Here is a 19,928-nt window from a genome sequence, read left to right on the forward strand (position 1 = left end):
GCAATAAAACATTTACTTTGAAGTCTGTTAGTTGTTCATGTTCTTGGGAAAATGGTTCACGTCACAGCGTGCATTATAGCGCCTACGGGAATATGTTCATTGTGTCTCCAAAGTGGTGAAATAACTTCGTATTTCTTGATTCCAACAGGTCAGAAGCCAAGTCATGGATTGCCTTTTTGTTTTTAGGCACATTCCTCGTGTACTGTGTCAGAGTAACTCTGCCAATCTGTGTACCTACCATGGCAGAACAATTTGAATGGGACAAGAAGCAGTCTGGCATTGTACTTGGAAGCTTTTTTTGGGGATACTGCTTGACGCAAATCATAGGTGGCCACATCAGTGACAGGTGAGAGAGAAATCTTGTATTAGTCATGAAAACTTTATGTTTTGTTTTGATTTATTATGGGATAGAAAATATTGTTTCTTGCGCGCTACAGAGACAAAACATTCCACGCATAAAGTACATGGCGAAAAGGATTAAAGTTTATTTATTAGTCACAAGTAAGGCCTTACATTAACACTGCAATGAAGTTACTGTGAAATTCCCCTAGTTGCCACACTCCGGTGCCTGTTCAGGTCAATGCACCTAACTAGCACGTCTTTCAGAATGTGGGAGGAAACCGGAGCACCTGGAGGAAACCCTCGCAGACACGGGGAGAACTTGCAAACTCCACACAGACCGTGACCCAAGCCGGGAATCAAACCTGGGTCCCTGGCGCTATGAGGCAGCAGTGCTAACCACTGTGCCTGATATGGTGCAGAATATAGTGTTGCAGTTACAGGTAGGATGAAGAGAAAGATCAGCTTAATATATGATAGGACCATTCAAAAGTCTGATTTACAGCAGGGAAAAAGCTGTTCTTGAATCTGTTGGTACGTGTTTTCAGACTTTTGTATCTTTCTCCCCACGGAAGAAGGTGGAAGAGTGTATATCTGGGGTGCGTGGGGTCCTTGATTATGCTGGCTGCTTTCCCGATTTTGAATAGTTGCATACAATAACTCCTTTGTCTTTAAAAGAAACTATATCTGCATGTTACCTGTACCATAATCAAGTAAAAGATAAACAATTAAATCTGCTTCTAATCACTGCGTGCTTGGTCTTGAGCTATGGGGCAGATCTTGAATGGCTGACTAACCTTGGAACCCGTTGATCAATAAACTTTCTTTTGTAGCTGGAAACAGAATTACTTGGCCTGAACATGCAAGTGAATGTGTAAAAAGCAAGTCATAACTAATAAATAATCTTTACCCACATCACCACCGTAGAACCATAAAATACACCATCTTGTATCATGTGGTCTGTGTGTGAGACAGGCATACCGAGCTAAATATCTTTTATTTTGTCATGCTTCATAAGAACTTGGCATTTTTATTGATTCTTGGGGTGTCAGTGTCATTGGCCTGGCCACCATTTATTGCTCATTGCCAGTGACCCTTGAGCAGGTACTGGTCAACCACTTAAACCGCTGATGTCCATGTGGTTTAGCTGTTGGAAAGAGTCCCAGAATTTTGAGCCATGAGAGTTTGAAGGAACAGAGATTTAGTTCCAAGTCAGAATGATGTGTGACTTGGAGGGCAACTTGCAGGTGGTGGTGTTCCCATGCAGCTGCTGTCCTTGTCTTAGGTGATAGAGGTTGCAAATTTGGAAGATGCTGCCAAATGATGCTTGGGGAGTTGTTGCAATGCATGTTGCAGATGGTATACACTGTTGGCACTGTGTGCTAGTGTTGCATGGAATGCCAATCAAACAGGTTACTTTGTCTTGGAAGGTGTTGAGCTTCTTGAGTGTTGGTTGTTCTAGACAAGTGAAGAGTATTCTATCAGACTCCTGTCTTGAGCTTTGTAGATGTTGCCTCAATGTCAAGAGCAGTCACATACACACACCCTCGCCTCTGGATTTCAGTTTTTTAAAACACATTTAGAGCAAGGCTGCAATGTGTTCTGGAGTTGCGCAGTCCTGGTGAAACTCAAACTGAGCATTGGTGAGCAGGTTTCTACTGAGTAAGCACTGTGGACAAGACTTTCCATCATTTTGCTGATGATTGAGAGTAGACTGATGGACCAGTTTTGATTTGTCCTGTATTGTGTGGAAAGGAAATGCCTCATGAATGGATATCATCCTGAAACATTGGGCATAATTAAATGTGGGCGGTTGAAGGCCCAACATCTGCCGTGAAAGCTGGCAGCACCCCTGCTGAGCCAGTCTCCAGGGGCTCTGAGAGAATGAAGTCCCTAACTGGCAGTCCTGCTGCCTGAGCTCCTGGGTCTATGGAGGATATGTAATTACAGGGCCTCCCCAGTGGAGTAGGAAGTCCGATCTCTAGGATCTGTCACGCAGTCGGAGGCCAACAGCTCTCCATTACCAGCAGTACCCCCAGGAGCAGTGGCTGCTGCTGGTAATATTGGCTTTCACCGGGGCTCATTGTGGGATCACAGGGGAAAGATGAGTGATGGTGGGATGGGGGTTGCTGGGCTGCGGAAGTGGGGTGGATGGGGAGGGGGGAGGGATTTGGAGGAAAGGGCAGTGGAGAGGCTCTTGCTGGGCCCTCATTTCTTGATGCTGGGAGCAGTGCCAGGATATGTCCCTCTCCCCTTGGAGCTATACTTATCTGTGCGCCCCAGTGGGTGCCCTTCGCCTGGTTTGCTTTTTTAAAAAGCATATGTGAACCTCGGGGGGAGATCTCAATGTGGGGGGGACAATCCGGGAGGGAAGCACGCTAGTTATAACTAAATATATGGAAATGAATTCCCTGTCCTTCCTCGTTAGGAACCTCATCACGTCACTGGTGAGGGCTGGAGGCAATCAGAAAATAAGATTTTGCCGGCGAAAGATTCTTGTTCCTTGACTCGGGGAATTTTGTCCTCGCGTTGCCATTTGCGCCCAGGTCGAACACAGGCACAGAAACCCAGCAATTATCTTTTATTTTTAACCTCATGTGATGTATAAGTAGCACTATGGCTTTCCAGGTTTCTTTTTTCTCGATCAATGCTAGAATATGTTCCCTTTTTAGGTAGTTTGTAGAAATAACTTCATTTTTGAATAATTTATATTTTCTGGCTTGAACGATTTTCTCTTTTTTTTGGTTGGTCTTCGGTCTTTATTGTACATATCCATAGCAAAATATTATTTCCCGGATTGGCTGCATAAGCTTTTTAAGCAGATGCTCGGTTGTATTGGTTTAAAAGCTACAGGACTAAATTTTAAAATGTTCTGTTGAAGATGATCTTATCGAGGTTTATAAAATGGGGGGCATAGATCAGCTAGATAGTCAACCTCTTTTCACAAAGGTAGGGGAGTCTAAAATAGGTTTAAGGTGAGAGAGGAGAGATGCAAAAGGGTCCAGAGGGGCAATTGTTTTCACACACAGGGTGGTGTGTGTCTGGAACAAGCTGCCAGAGGTAGTAGTAGAGGTGGGTACTATATTGCCATTTAAAAAGCATTTAGACAGTTACATGAGTAAGATGGGTATAGAGGGAGATGGGCCAAATGCGAGAAATTGGGATGAGCTTCGTGGTTTAAAAAAAGGACGGCATGGACAAGTTGGGCCGAAGGGCCTGTTTCCATGCTGTAAACCTCTATGACTAAATAGCAGATAGTGTTTCAGATAGTTTTTCCAGATGACTTGGCTGCCGAGGTTCTGGAGGGGGCTGGAGTGGTGATAGTGGGGGATGTGGGGGTTGGTGGTGGCATAGAAAGACTTGTAGAATTGAGTGCAAATTCCACAGGAGTAAAAAGGCCCTTATTCTTGTCAGAGAGGGCTATGAACATACCCTTGTATTTACCACTTTAAGATTTTCTCTTGATTTCAAATTGTGACTTAGGCTTCATTTTTAAAAATGGTTTGCTTACCCTGAACATCTGAAATTTTGGCTGGAATCTTACCACTGTTCACGCCGGTGGGATTTTTCCCATCCTGCCACAGTGAACGGAGATTTAGCTGGGCGCCAAATTCTCCAGCCTCATTGCAGCGGGAGCATGAACAGCTGGTAAGATTGCACCCATTGTCTTTTTGAAGGAGCTTGCAGTACTCATTACTGTCATTCTTTTGTGTAGTTTGTTTATGACTCAATAACGTCTATAACATCTGTGGCTTTTCCAAACTTCAATCAAGGCAATGAAGTTTAAATCTGTGACTTTTGATTTTCACCTTCACTGCTTGAATGGTAACTGAGCAACCCGGCTTGTACGCTCTTAATAGATCCCACCTGATTTTCATTCCATTACACACCATCCATTTTATTGAAATCCATCTGCCTTGGCAGGTTACAACCCAGGTGGTGAAGATGAAAATCTGCCCCAATGAACCCTTTCAATATTGATGTAGTTCTACTGCGTTTGCACCACTGGTGCAACTGCTGGAGTCAATTTGGGGAGAATGGGGAGAAGACTTCAAAACCTTTCATAGAATTATAGAATCCTTACAATGTAGAAGGAGGCCATTCGGCCCAATGAGCCTGCACCAACAACAATCCCACCCAGGCCCTATTCTCGTATCCCCACGTATTTACCCTGTTAATCCCCCTGACACTAAGAGACAATTTACCAATGAACCTAGCACACACACCTTTGGAGTATTGGACGAAACCCACGCAGACATGGGGAGAATGTGCAAACTCCACGCAGACAGTGACCGAGTATAGAATTGAGCCTGGGTCCCTGGCACTGAGTCAACAGTGCCAAAACCCGTGCCACCATGCTGCCTACTTTTTTATCTTGCACCAAGGAATGAACCATTATAATACTGCATTCTTTACAGCAGGCCACCTTAAGGTTTAGGACTACTATATATTTGTTTTTAGAGTTCTGAAATGTTAACCTGCCTTTACTCTTTATGGATGCTGTCAAATCTGCCATACTTACACCTTTTTAAATTTGGATTCAAGGCATTTTCCCTGTATTTGTAAAAGGAACAACCTGTAGTTGTACAATGCCTTTTAATATTTCAGGGTACCATAGTAGTGTATTGACATTGTATGGGTTGCAATTTGTAGTTTTGCTTTCTCATTGAAAATGCTATATTTTTCACTGAAGATTCATTGACTAACTAACCTTTTTTTGTACACAGATTGGGTGGCGATAAGATACTTCTACTTTCAGCTACTTCATGGGGATCAGTGATCACCCTTACTCCACTTGTCGTACACTGGAGCTCTACACCAATCGTTTTCTTAACTTTATCCAGATTCCTGATGGGCCTGTTACAGGGTAAGTAGCAACAATTGGGGAGGAGGGGGTGGGGGGGGGGGGGGGGGGGGGGGGTGAATTTCTCTGAAATGTATTTAACCATTTGAGTGGATGAATGCTGGGATTTTCCTCTAACCCTTATATCTGCTAATTTTCCGCCCAGCTAGACTTGGTGAATTGTAAGCTAGGAATTTTCAAAAAATGAAGTTTACCACAAATTCAAAATCTTAGTGGGCCTTGGTCAGTTGCTGCCTTTTTCATGATGACACTCCCAAAATTAATTTGTTTTCCCCACAAGACCGCAAAAAAGATAGATTTATAACAATTTGGGACATTGGAGTAGTGACAGCATTCATGACTGCCTTAAACCCTTTGAGTAGGAAGGAATTGCATCACTAGGATGAGCTATGTCTCAATGAGTTGGGGGCAAGATCCAAATGGAATTAATAAATATAACTGCTGGATGGTTATAATGCATTCAAGATATGTAAAAGGTATGAGAGCAAAATGCAGAGTACAAACGTCAGAGGCATAATAATGATGCATGCTATGGACCTGAGAGAGAGCTGCCCACAAAGTTCTGGTGGTCTCTGTGGTGTGGATATTACCTCTCCTGATATTTAATTTGACCCAGGCATGAACTATAGGGGATCCCTAGATTTCAGCAACTGTGATGTCATTGCTGGCAAATCAACCAATCACATTGAAGAACTCTCACAGACAGCCAAACAGGAAGTATAATATACTGATTACCCTTCACTTCTAAATCACTTACAGAAGCAAAATACAGATTGCGGCATGGGAATAAGGCAGAAGCAGAAATATCCTCAACTTGTTTTTTTTTTAAAAAAACTATTGAAACCAATAGAATTATCATAATGGAGAAATTTGACATTCACAGACATAAAATATTCTTATAATAAAAGCAAAATACTGCGGATGCTGGAATCTGAAACAAAAAAACAGAAAATGCTGGAAAACCTCAACCGCTTTGACAGCATCTGTGGAGAGAGAATAGAACCAACGTTTCGAGTCTAAATGACCGTCAGAGCTCTGCCGAAGGGTCATCCAGACTCGAAACGATGGCTCTATTCTCTCTCCACAGATGCTGTCAGACCTGCTGAGGTTTTCCAGCGTTTTCTGTTTTTGTTATAGAAGTATTCTTCTCAGGTCAGAGAGGCTGTTCTGTAATTATGACTTGGTACATGGTTTAAAAACCCAGTTACAGCTCATTCAATAGGAGTAACTTTATTTTGCTTTTTTACTATAGATCAGAGCATAAGTGCAAGTTCACATCATTTTAAGTGATTTCTAAAGGTTTCCATCTGCACGAAATTCAACAGCATCCCTGGTGGAGCAGCAGGGAATCACTGACAACAACTTATAGATTTCTGTGTTCAACTGTGCACGGGCATATGTCAGAAGTTGCTGTCTATTTCACAGTTGTAATAACGCTGAGTGCTGATGGTTTCACCATCATTCAAAAACTGCTAAGTGGGGAGAAAAGGGTATAGAATGTAATAAAAATCAGTGCAGAAAAGGGTATAGAATGTAATAAAAATCCTGAAAGTGTGGTGCAGGAATAACAAAAAATACAAACATTTTTATTATTCTTTCATGGGAATTTGACGTTGCTGGCTGGGCCAGCAATTATTGTCCATCCCTAATCGTGTTTGAGAAGGTCCATGTGGTGTAGGTACACGCACAATACTGTTGTGAAAGGAGTTCCAGGATTATGACCCAGCTGAAGTGGCAGAATGGCCATACAGTTCCAAGTCAGGATGGTGTGTGACTTGTAGGGGAACTTGAAGATGGTGGTGTTCCCATGAACCTACTGCTGTTATTATTCTACTAGGTTGTAGAAGTCCGAGGTTTGGAAGGTGCAGTCGAAGGAGCCTTGGTGGGTTCATGCAGTGCATGTTGCAGATTGCAATACCGCTGCCACTGTGCGTCACTGGTGGAGAAAGTGAATGTTTAAGCTGGTGGATGGGGTGCCAGTAGCATGACCTGCTTTGCCCTGGATGGTATTGAGTTTTGTTGGAGCTGCATTCATCCAGGCCAGAGGAGAGTATTCCATCGTGCTCCTGACTTGTGTCTTGTAGAAGGTGAACAGGCTTTCGGGAGTCAGGAGGTGAGTTACTTGCCACAAAATTCCCAGCTTTTGACCTGCTTTTATAGTCACAGTATATATGGCTAGTACAGTTAAGTTTCTGGTCAATGGTAGCCTCCAGGATGTTTAAAGTAATGATAATGCCATTGATGTCAAAGGAAGATGATTGGATTCTCTCTTTTGAACGTGGTCATTGTCTGGCACTGTGTGGTGTGAATGTAACTACCCACTTATTAGTCCAAGCCTGAATATTGTCTATATAAGCAAAAAAATAATAATTAGAAGGAAGTAGATATGATTAGAACAACAGGGCATGATTCTTTGGCCTTCCAGCCACGTATTTCCCACCGGTGGGTGGTGGCATGTTGTTTGCTAACGGCGGGATTCTCTGGTCCCGCTGCTGTCAATGGGAATTCCCACTGACGTTACCCCATGTCGGTGGGAAACCCATGGGGTGCACTGCCAACAGGACCAGAGAATCCCACTGGCATGAATGGCGGGAGAATTCCCGCCCAGATGCCTGAAATCCCCAGTCAAACCATCCTGCTGCCTTTTGAACTGTGGTAAACTTTTTGCTTCAGTTACCCGCAATAGATTCTTGATTGTGCATTGTTAGCATAAATGTTTTGGTGATCATTTTAATTTCTCTTGATGGTCTGGCTTAGTAGATCTTTAATCTCTTCAATACACAGGGTTTTTCCTTCCACTATTCTAACTGAATGTTCGTCCAGATGTTGATTCCCCTTTGTATGAAGATGAATTTCCTAATATCGGTCCTAAAATGAGCTTTTGCTTGTTTATTACTATGTCACCTATTTCTGTTCCCCTCAGTTTACTTTAAGGTAATGTAGCAGGCTAACCTTTTTCAAAATCCTTTACATCTACAAAATCACCTTTTAGTTATCTCCTACCCAAGCTGAAAATCCAAAATATTTCCAGTCTTTCATTACAGCTCAGGTACCTTACATTGGAGATTAATATTGTGGCTCTTCTCTACACTGCCCCCAATACTTGAATGTCCTTATTATTTCTTGACCAACAGAATGGGATATAGTATTCAAGAATTTGTCTGACCAGAGCTTGGTATTGTTCATTTACTACTTCCTCAGACTCGTTTTGACTTTATAATTTAACATCTTATTAGCTTTTTGTTAGCTGTTTTGTTGGTGGTTCAGTACATTTAACACTGGCTTCTTTCAACATTGTGAATATCATTCATTAAGTTTGCCTGTTGTCTATTTTCCTGCCTATGTGCAGCATTTTAAGCACTCACATTGATAAATAGCTGTATCGATTCCACAAATGTATGGATAATTTTTGAGTAATCAATGCGAATTAAATGTTGCTCCATAAGTCTCTTTAAAAATATATATCCTGCATCCTGTTTATCTGCTAAATTTAAAATCCTTTTGTCTGGGCTCTGCCCAAAGCTTTACATACATTAACTCAGAGCTTGTCCCAAACTTCACTTACTGCTAGAATGATCAATTATCAACAAAAATCATCCATTTATAGTCAGCACTAACATTATCTATGTTGCATGTTTTAATCAACTTACCCTAGTTATATAGTGATTCATTATAAAAAAATGTTCTCTGACTGAGCAGTGTATAAAAATGACTTTAGTTTAGCCCATTGAAAATGGAGGCCACAATGCTGGCAGAAGAAAAAATAATAATTTGCTGGAATTTTACCACCTCGCCCGCCCGAGTCTCGTAAGATCCCGCCCGAGGCCAACGGAGAATGTCGTTCTGCGAGCCTCGCCCGCCCCGATTCTGGGGTGGGCGAGGCGATAAAATTCCAGCCATTGTATCCACCAAATAATGGAGCGCTTTGAATTGAAAATCTGTGTTTTCAACATTATATTTTTAAACTGGGGTTAGCGGTCTTTCAGAAATCCCAAGGGGATTCAAGATATCTTTAACACAATGAGATTTTTTCCCAGTCATCGTATGCAGTATTTAAAAATGTTTTCAGGCATGAAAATTATATTTTCCTTTGGATAGCTGATTCTATCTTTCAGAGTGAGAACAGCATCCTTTGTAGTGTGTTAAATATTAGCTGGGGTATCATGTGTCAGAAGGGGCTGTACGGTGTCACAAGTGGTTAGCACTGCTGGCTCACAGTGTCAGGGACCTGGCTTCAATTCTGGCCTTGGGTGACCGTGTGGAGTTTGTACATTCTCCCCGTGTCTGCGTGGTTTTCTTTGAGTGCTCTGGTTTCTTTTGGTTAGGTGCTAAGACATGTAGATTAGATGGATTAGCCTTGGTAAATGTGTGGGGTTAATGGCGGTGGGGGACAGGGTAAGATAGCCCGTCAGACAGTCAGTGCAGACTCAATGGGCTGAATGGCCTCCTTCTGCACTGTGGGGATTTATGATTCTACCTAGGAGTTTTTCAGTATTGTGAAGGGTAACACAGAAGAGATTGGAAACCACAGTAACTGATGAATGAAATACAGAATGTTGGTTGCTTGAAATTTGGGTTTAATTATGGTTATGGTGGAAATTGCATAATGAAATAAATCATAAATATGTAAGCCAGCACATGGAAACTGTAGAATGACTGCTTGAAATTGAAAATTGTACCAACCAATACTATTTACAATATGCAATATTGTCTTGACATCTTTCACTGTAAAGTTTATTGAGGATAGTGTTTTGCATTGATAAAACTTGGACTGCCTCGATGACTCAGATATGGATGGTGGTATTTATTTTGGCTGAATATCAAATAATACATTAATACATAGAACACAGCACAGAAACAAGTCATTTGGTCAAACCAGTTTGAGCTTGCGCTCCACTTGATCCTCCTCCTGTTGTTCCTTGTCTGCTTTTATCAGCATAACCCTCTATTACCTTATGATTACCTAGCCTCCTCTCCTTAATCACATTAATATTATCAACGTCAACAATTCCCCGTGTTGGTGAGTTCCAAATTCTCCTCACTCTTTGGAGAATTATTTTTCTTCTGAATTTACTGTTTGATAACTTGATGACCGTCTTATAGTTTGGCCTTTTCCGACAAATTGAAATTATGGGCGTGATCTTACTGGCCATTCACACCACTGCAGCGAAGTTGGAGAATTTGGTGCCCAGCCAAATCTCCATTCACAGCAGTGGGATGGGAAAATCCTGCCGGCGTGAACAGCCGTAACATTCTATCTGAACCTTCCATAATTCAGACCTATCGCCCATCAGCCTTTTATTTTCAAGAGACAGAGACCCAGTTCATTCATCCTCACCTTGTAGGTAGAGCCACAATTCTGGTTCCATCCTTGTAAATCTTTCCTCACACCCTTTCCAGCACTTTTCTTTACATGAGATGGCAACTAGAATTTAGTGGCACGGTAGCACAGTGGTTAGCACTGCTGCCTCACAGCGCCAGGGATCCGGGTTTGATTCCCGGCTTGGGTCACTGTCTGTGTGGAGTTTGCACATTCTCCCCCTGTCTGCGTGGGTTTCCTCCGGGTGCTCCGGTTTCCTCCCACATTCTGAAAGACGTGCTGGTTAGGTGCATTGACCCGAACAGGTGCTAGACTGTGGTGACTCGGGGAATTTCACAGTAACTTCATTGCAGTGTTAATGTAAGCCTTACTTATGACTAATAAATAAACTACTTTAAATTATACATAATACTCAGAAGCACAGTCTAACCAAGCTTCGAAATACATTTAGCGTGATTTCTTCACTCTTTAATTTTATCCCTCAAGAAATATGTCCTAGTTCCTCACATGTGCATCACTACTTTTAGTGACTTGTTTAACATTTTGACCTGTTGTATAACTTTGAGTAAACAAACTAATATAATGGGCGGTTTTGTAATGAGGTTAACATTGAGGCTAACAGCGCTCACCACTGTTATGGACTAAACCACACAGCGACTTCTCCCATCTACACGTGCAAATCCAGAAGATAGTTCTAGAGAAACTGCACTCTTCATCACGGTGCACTACTTAGAATCATAGAATGATAGAATCCCTACAGTGCAGAAGGAGGCCATTCAGCCCATCGAGTCTACACCGACCACAATCCCACCCTGGCCCTATCCCCATAACCCGATGTATTCACCCTACCTAGACCCCCTGACACCCTAAGGGGTAATTTAGCATGGCCAATCAACCTAACCCGCATATCTTTGGACAGTGGGAGGAAACCAGAGCACCTGGAGGAAACCCACGCAGACACGGGGAGAATGTGCAAGCTCCACACAGACAGTGACCTGAGGCTAGAATTGAACTCGGGTCCCTGGCGCTGTGAGGCAGCAGTGCTGACCACTGTGCCACCGTGCCGCCCAACTTGCCAATAGATTCAGCACCAAATTGAATGCAATTGAGAAACTTGGGTTATTTGTCAATTAGTTCCCCACTAAAGATGGCAGATCAATTCAGGGATGCTCTGTTCATGAGCAAGGTGTGTTTCTAAACTGCGGAATAAGTCATACTACTGCTAACCTTCCTTAGTGGCCTTAAACTAGTTTTACATGTACGCTGTCTGATTCGCTCAGGAGATGATTAGTGTAGGAGAATTTTAATAAAATGAAATTTGTTTTTTTTTTGCTTTTCGTGCCTCTTTTATCTCATCTGTATTTTTTAGTTGTTATTATGCTTTCTGCACATGATGTTTCCTGCCTTATACTACTTGGTTTAGACTCCAGAGGCTGAATTTTAGTTCCAGGTCCCCTTCCCAAGACTGGGCTGAGCTCTGGTTGAGAAACAGAAGTGGCCCTGGCGGGACCTTAGAAGAGACTTTCAAGGAGGCAGCCAATTAAGGGAAAACCACCAGGAGAACCATTAATCAGATTGAGGGTTGGGTTTACAGATGGGAGGATAGCCAGCAGCCACACTGGGAGAAGTGGGTGCTGCTTCTGTAGGTGGGAGACCACATGGGCTGGAAGCATTCTCTGAAGACTAGTACAAAATATATTTGTGGCCACAGCTGCCAGATCATCATAGTGGACAGAGAAACCCTCCAAAGGATGGCGTGCAGCTACGACAATGGCCCTTACAGCCCTGCAGATCCACTTGGAGCTGCTTTGCAGGCTGTGGCTCTGCCATCCAACATAGCCTGTTGCCAGAAGGCTGCCACCATTCCACCCATGGGCACCGGCCACATCGGAAGGAAAGATCCAGGTGGTGTGTGCCTTCAATTGGCTATCAGTCATTTGCAGGCAGATAGCCATCATCCACAGACGCCATGTCCCTGAATATAGGCGTGCGTGTTTGTTTGTGAGGTGGGACCATCCTGGCAGACCAACACGCCAGCCGAGGCGAGAAATTGCCGACATGTCTGCCTCAGCCCTGTGTCTCAGTGGGATCCTTCAGTTTTAACAACCTCAACTTGTTTACAGATGTCCAGTAGAGGATGTCACACTGGATGACACATCAGATTATTGCCTCAATGGGAAACTGATGAAATCTTTGCGGGCAGCTGACAGCATGCTGAGCAGAGAACACTGTGCAATGTCATGTTTCAAAATCTGTGCAAATCATGTCGAAGGAGCCTTGGTTTGTTACAAGATTAATTTTCAGCTATAGGCCTGAAATCCAGATCCTCAGTTTTAAAACAACAATCATTTATGGGATATGGGTGTCACTGGCTAGGCCAAGATTTATTGCCCATTTCTAATTGCCCTTGAAAGGTGGTGCCGAGCTGCTGCCTTCAACTGCTGCAGACCAAGTGGCATAGGTACACCTTTTGTGCTGTTAGGGAGGGAATTCTAGGATTTTGACCCAGCGACAGTGAAGGAACGGTGAAATATTTCCAAGTCAGGATGGCGAATGACTTGGAGGGGAACTCTGCTGCTCTTGTCCTTAAAGATGGCAGTGGGTTTGGAAGGTACTGCCTAAGGAGCCTTGATGAGTTCCTGCAGTGCATCTTGCTGCCATTGTGCACCTGTTGTGGAGGGAGTGAATGATTGTGGAAAGTTTGCCAATAAAGTGGGCTGCTTTGTACTGGATAGTGTTGAACTTAGAATGTTGTTGGAGTTGCACTCTTCCAGAGAAGAGGAGAGTATTCCATCACACTCCTGACTTGTGTCTTGGAGGTGCTGTACAGGCTTTGGGTTGTCTGGAGGTGAGTTACTTGTCATAGGATTCTTAGCCTCTGACCTACTCTTGTAACCACAGTATTTATATGGATAGTCCAGTCCAGTTTCTGGTCAATCGTGATCCCCAGGATGTTGATGGCGATGGGGAATTCAGTAATGTTGATGCCATTGAATGTTACTGGAGAGATAGTTGGATTCTCTCTTGTTGGTGATGGCTTTGCCTGGCATTTGTGTGGTGCGAATGTTACCTGTTACATGTCAGCCCAGCCCAAGCCTGTATACTATTTGCATTTGGATATGGACTGCTTCAGTATCCAAGGAGTCGTGAATTGTGCTGAATATTTGTGCAATCGTCAGCGAACATCCCCACTTCTGACCTTACAATGGAAGGAAGTATACTGAGTATAAGGCTAATTTTAATCTGTAACAACACACTGCATGATGCATTCATCTTCTGAGCTAATGGAGAAATGCCATTGTACATATTTATTTACTGTTTTCTGAAAACAAAATCACTGTTTGTCTTTTTGAGATGCATTAGATTTTGTTCCACCCAAGTCCAGCTCATAAAATTAGATTGTGTCGAAATGCTGGCAGTGACTTTGAGTACAGTGTTTGTTCTGCTGCTGTACAGTTAACTGCACAAACATAAGTTTGTTGCAAAAGTAGCAAACCTCAGGTCATGGCGTAGGGCCAAACAACACAATGAATACTTCTCGCTGGAAGGGAATGTTAGGTCACAAATTGACCTAGAGTGTAATTGTTCTATCCTCACACATTTGTTCCCAGCATGGAAACCTTGTAGACAGGAGCAGAGTCTTTGTGTGTGTGTGGTGTACCTCACCATGACATTGAGAGTTTAAGAACTGTAAAAATGTTCTACATAATTCAATTCTGAGAGCATCTTTTCAGTTTTTCAATTTAAAATGATAATTGTCATTGAACTAAATAATAATTGCAAGGGCTAATGTTATGTGTTTTTTTGGGGAAATTTAGGTGTTTTTTTTCCATCCTTGACAAGCCTATTGTCCAATAAAGTGCGGGAAAGTGATCGTGCGTTTACCTCCAGTGCTGTGTGCTCGGGCTCCCAGGTTGGGTAAGTCATAGCTTTCGGGTTATTTGCAAGAAGGCAAGTTCCTAGGTTGCGGTAGAACTTCTCTCTGTGTCTGACGCTGAACCAGACTTCACAAGCTTGGTGTTACTGTTGACCCCACATCCACACCTTCACCAAGACCGAATATCTCCACCTTTGAGTCCACACCTGCCTCAACTCATCTGCCACAGAAACATTCATCCATGCCTCTGTTATCTCCAGACTTGGACTATTCCAAAATCCTCCTGAACAGTCTCCCACATTCTACCATCTGGAATCTTGATGTCATTCAAAATTCTGCTACCCATTTCTTAACTCTCATTGTCTCTGTGCTCCCTGACCTACATTGGTTCCCAAATGAACAGCACCTTGTTTTCTTTAAGAAATCTTTATTTTTTTTGAAATAAGATCTCTTATTTGCTTTGTCCTTCCCTTTACCTTGCCCTCCCAATCTCTATAATCTCCTCTGGCTCTACAACTTCATAAGGTAATCTGTGCTTTTCCAGTTCTGGAACACCCCTGATTTTAACCACTTCACCATTGGGTAGCTATGTCTTCAGCCACCAAGTCCCTAAGCCCTGGAAATACCCACACTAAATTTCTCTTTATTAAGATGTGGTTTAAACTTCCTTGTTTCAGCAAGTTTGGTGTCAAGAGAAGTCTGATGATAATGTTTTATTAGGTTAAAAGCATTTTATAAATGGAGATTGTAGTTTTTTTTCCAAAGTCCCCTTTGAGAAAAGGGACTTTGAAAAAGGGGGCATAGTTCAGCTAGATAGTCAATATCTTTTCCCAAAGGTAGGGGAGTCTAAAACTAGAGTCTAAAACATAAGTTTAAGGTGAGAGGGGAGAGGTACAGAAGTGTCCAGAGGGGCAATTGTTTCACACAGAGGGTGGTGAGTGTCTGGAACAAGCTGCCAGAGGTGGTAGTAGACGCGGGTACAATTTTGTCCTTTAAAAAGCATTTAGACAGTTACATGAATAAGATGGGTTTAGAGGCATATGGGCCAAATGCGGGCAATTGGGACTAGCTTGGGGGTTTAAAAAAAAAAGGTGGCATGGATAAGTTGGGCCGAAGGGCCTGTTTCCATGCTGTAAACCGCTATGACTATGACATCATATTACAGTGAACTGTATCAAAGTGGGTACTGTATTGAAATTGCTGATCCTCTATTGGAAATTATTTCTGAATATAACAACCAATTTTAGTAATTATTTTAAAGATATCACTGAACATAAATTACGGTAGTTAACGATTCCTTTCATGGGATGTAGTGTGATCAGTCCTGGGCCAAAGGGCATATTGAATTTTTATAGTGGATGATCACTTGCCATTGAGTGGGAATGAATTGTGATCCTTTTTGTTTCTATAGAACATTAATAATCGGGGCTGTTGGTTCAGTGTTATTGGACTGGTACGGCTGGGAGAGCGTGTTCTATTTCTCTGGCCTCCCTTCCATTCTGTGGGCCTATTGTATGTGGAAATACTTCCTGAAAGGAGAAGGTAAATATGCATTGTTATTTGGTTAGAACTCCTGTCTATTCTTTTTGTCAGTGAGATTTGCTATTCCTCTGTGCAGTTATGTTCGCATGGTTATGACATTCATAACAATTTATGTCATATAGACCAGATTATATCTTTGGAAAGTTTGGGCAACAGTCTAGTGAATTCAAAGGACAATAAAGTCGTATGGAGAAAATTGTTTAGAAGTGCTCCTGTCTGGTAAGTGACTGTAGCATTCTTTCTAGATGGTTAAATACACTTTTTGTATAGCTCCTTTAACAACCTGAAGGATAAATACTTGCTAGGACACTGGGAGATAACTCCCCTGCTCTTCATCAAATAGTACTTGTGACCTTTTATTTTGTCGTGAAAAGACAGATGAAGCATTTGACGAAATTAAGCTTCTCATCTGCAAGCCAGCACTTCTGGCAGTGAAGCAATCCCTCACTACTGCACTTTGAAATTTCAGTCTGGATTATGTGCTCAAGGCTTGCAGTGGGGCTTGAGCTCATGACTTTTGAGCCAGTCATATTCTTAGGACTAAGAATATGTCCTAAGAATATGACTTGCTGCCGCAGATGATTTATTGTGACTTAGAAACTTGGTATTTTCAGTGGCTTGTGGGACTTTTGTGGTGTTTTGGCAGCAAATTGCACGCATACAGAAAGTATAGAAATTTGTGGTCACGTCACTCTGTGACGAGATACCTACCCTGAGTCAAAGTGCTCAGAATGTGAAGGGATGCACTGTCTGCAGGTGAGTATTAATGCATTATTTTTAATAACCTAATTGTCATGCATCAAAATCCTAACTTGACATGTGGTGGAACAAATATAAAGCAATCTCATTCATTCCGTAATTGGTATTTAAGAAAATAACATTATTCTGATTAACTTTGCATTTTGGGGGCATGTTGTGTTTAGTGAAAGCTCGGAATTTGTATTGTTAATGCTTCCAATTTAGGTCTTCCTAATTTGCATAGGAACCATATTGATGCAAATCCATTGGGATTTGGATCCTTTTGATTCATAGTCCACAGGATTTTACTTTTTTCTCTTACAATTTAAAACTACAAGAAAATATATTCGGAAAGGTAGGAGCGAGTGATGAGGGCTGATCAGTTAATGTTGATAATCTATTAGGTCCAAATGGTAAAACAGTCCCTTTGCAAGATGTTACTACGACCCCTTTTAATGCTTGCTTTGGGATCTTTTTAAACTTAAAAATATGCTATATAAAAATGTAAATTTTGTTGATTTTGATAAAGCTAAAGTATTGATTATCTGTCAATTTGTCACTATTAATTTTTAAAAACACAAATATTTTATTGTAGAATTTGGCACATACTCGAGCTATCATGACACTGAAATAATGCTGCAACTGTTCATATTTCTAGAGATCAGTGAGCAAAGGCATAACATCCAGCCCAGGCTGGCACAGTGATTAACACTGCTGCCTCACAGTGCCAGGGACCCGGGTTCGATTCCCGGTTTGGGTTACTGTCTGTGCGGAGTCTGCATGTTCGCCCCGTGTCTGCATGTGTTTCCTCCGGGTGTTCCGGTTTCCTCCCACAGTCCAAAAGACGTGCAGGTTCAGTGCATTGGCCATGCTAAATTCTCCCTCAGTGTACACGGACAGGCACTGGAGTGTGGCGACAGTAAGTTCATTGCAGTGTTAATGTAAGCCTACTTTGTGACAATAATAAATAAACTTTAAACCTTATCAAAACATCATGGATGTGAAAGATAATCTTCAATGACTCAGGATTGAATTTGACACCTAAAATATTGAACAGGGTTTCATTTTTATTTTTGTCTATAAGAAAAGAAATGGGTGTAGCTTTTTGCACAGAAAACATTTTTCTTTGTAAAAGTGAGATTTGGAACATCGCTGATCCACGCTACACTAAGGGTGGGATTTTCCTGCCGTACTCACCCCAAGACCGGAAAATCCCATCCAAGGTCAACGGACCTTTCCATTGTCCGCCGCTGCCCGCTATGATTCCCATGGTGGGCGGGACTGGAAAATTCCGCCTTATGTTACCTAGACAAGATTTCCCTTTTCCAGAGCTGGTTTTGGATTGGAGTTTCCAGACTCTAGATAGTTGTATTCAAATGCAACCACTGCAGATGCCTAACAATTAATTTGAATTGCTTTGCAAATGGGTGATTGGTATTCGGAATTTACAAGTGTTGCCCGGGCATGGCACAGCTGTCGGACTTTGATTGGACATTGTGTTTAAAACATTGGATAGTAAAACAATGAAAGGACCTCGTTTTACACATAGTTGATTCTCCACACAGTAAGAATATCCAAATACATGTTAACTTCATTTAAATTGACTAACTATATTGGTCAAGGGCCTTTTGGCTAAGATCAAGTGTAGTTATGCGGATACTGCACTTGGTCGAGGTCATTGGGTTGCATTTAAGCTTCATTTTCATGTGAAGCAATTTTTAAAAGCGGCATCTCGGCCTTTTGGCTAAGTTGCAAATGAGATCAAGCCTTGGAGGAGGAAGACCTGCGCTTCCTCCAATCAGCTTGGATCATGTAGATCAGGCCCAAGACACGAGTTGCATACCCTGTCTTGTCAGCTTGGATCGGAAATGTCTCAACTTGTTGAGACTCTGAATTGGACTTGATTTGATTGAATTGGAAAAGTATATATTTTTTTTAAAAATTGGTCAAAGATAAAAGGTGTCAGCGAAGGAGGAATACATACCCGATTTCAGTTTGGTCTGTTAAACGCATCCAAACCAGATGGTGACATTTGAAACAAGACACAGATATTTTCCTTGTTAGTAGGTTTACTCATAAGATGCAGCATTATAAATTTCTGCCTCCTGACTACTACCCCAGTGTTCCAGATGACTCTCTGGTTATACCCTTTTTCATTAAACAAATAATCAATAAATATAAACAAAAATGAGAGGAGGTGACAGCCCCTGGTGGGGCATTGTAACTAAAACAACATCTGAAAGCAAACTTAACTAACTAACCCAAAATATAATTCCTAGGGGGTGATGATGCAACCCCCACGGCGTCCATGGGTCATGGAAGGCCTGAAGTGTGCCAATGGACACCATGTGCTCTCTGACTCTCTTTATATGAGTCCATTCCTTAACCAACCAATGTCATCATCTGCATATCCTTAACAACATAATCAACTAACCATGAACAGATTCTCCTTTTTAAAAAAAACCCAACATATTTAATGCCCAAAACAATCCAAGAAAAAGATTGATTTTCCAAACTCATCATAACACAAGATGTTTCTCTTCCAGGACATCCAATAATTTGTTGGAGCAAGCATTACTCTTTGGAGCATAATTTAATAATTGGTGACTTGCATTGACCCATTTTATTTTAGAATTCTCTTTTCTTTCTAACATTTCCTTTATACCAGCAAGGTCAATCCTCAACATTTTCTCAGTGACACTCTTTATTGAATGAACTCTATACGAAAGAGGATGATTATCTGCAAAGCATTCTATGGGCAAAATTTTCTCAATGTCCCTTGCATAGTATTTCTTTCAGAATGTTAGACAAATACAATCCCATATCTATTTCCTCTTTCAGCAGCAGTGTTTCCGCAGCTAGGGTACTTTTAACTACCCTTTTTATTTTCTTGGCTCCCCAGACCAAGTGACAACACTTTCCATTTCTTCTCACCAAGAATTTGATAAACCCAATCTGACTCAAATACACAACTAGAAAATTGGCATGGGAAGAATCACTAAAAAGGACGAACCTCATGGGTGCAATTTTCCCGTCCAGCCTGCCATGGGAATTGTAGTGGGTGGGGATGGGAATATGCAAAGGCCCGAAGTCAACGGATGGGAGTTTCTGGTTTTGGGGTGGGTGCGGCCAGAAAATCTCACCCTTTATCTCTTGTCCACCATCTTGAATATTCCCTGCTCTCCTTACAATGGTTGTTTTCCTCCATTCAATGAACCCTTCTGGTATGTAAGTTATCCTATATTATC

General features: G+C 42.0%; 1 protein-coding gene across 4 annotated transcripts in view; it reads left to right on the top strand.

Moving 5' to 3' along the window:
* The window catches only part of slc17a9b (solute carrier family 17 member 9b), a 58,622-nt gene that overhangs the window by 19,380 nt on the left and 19,314 nt on the right, over positions 1 to 19,928 (top strand). For 3 of the 4 annotated variants that reach the window (XM_078236566.1, XM_078236567.1, XM_078236565.1), the window contains exons 3-7: positions 149 to 346; positions 5,067 to 5,206; positions 14,342 to 14,441; positions 15,812 to 15,942; positions 16,065 to 16,161. In XM_078236566.1, the coding sequence (XP_078092692.1) occupies positions 149 to 346; positions 5,067 to 5,206; positions 14,342 to 14,441; positions 15,812 to 15,942; positions 16,065 to 16,161 (666 nt within the window). The remainder of the gene's footprint in view (positions 1 to 148; positions 347 to 5,066; positions 5,207 to 14,341; positions 14,442 to 15,811; positions 15,943 to 16,064; positions 16,162 to 19,928) is intronic. The other variant, XM_078236568.1, reaches the window with a different exon arrangement.

The sequence above is a fragment of the Mustelus asterias genome, chromosome 20, assembly GCF_964213995.1.
Source record: "Mustelus asterias chromosome 20, sMusAst1.hap1.1, whole genome shotgun sequence".
NCBI lineage: Eukaryota > Metazoa > Chordata > Chondrichthyes > Carcharhiniformes > Triakidae > Mustelus > Mustelus asterias.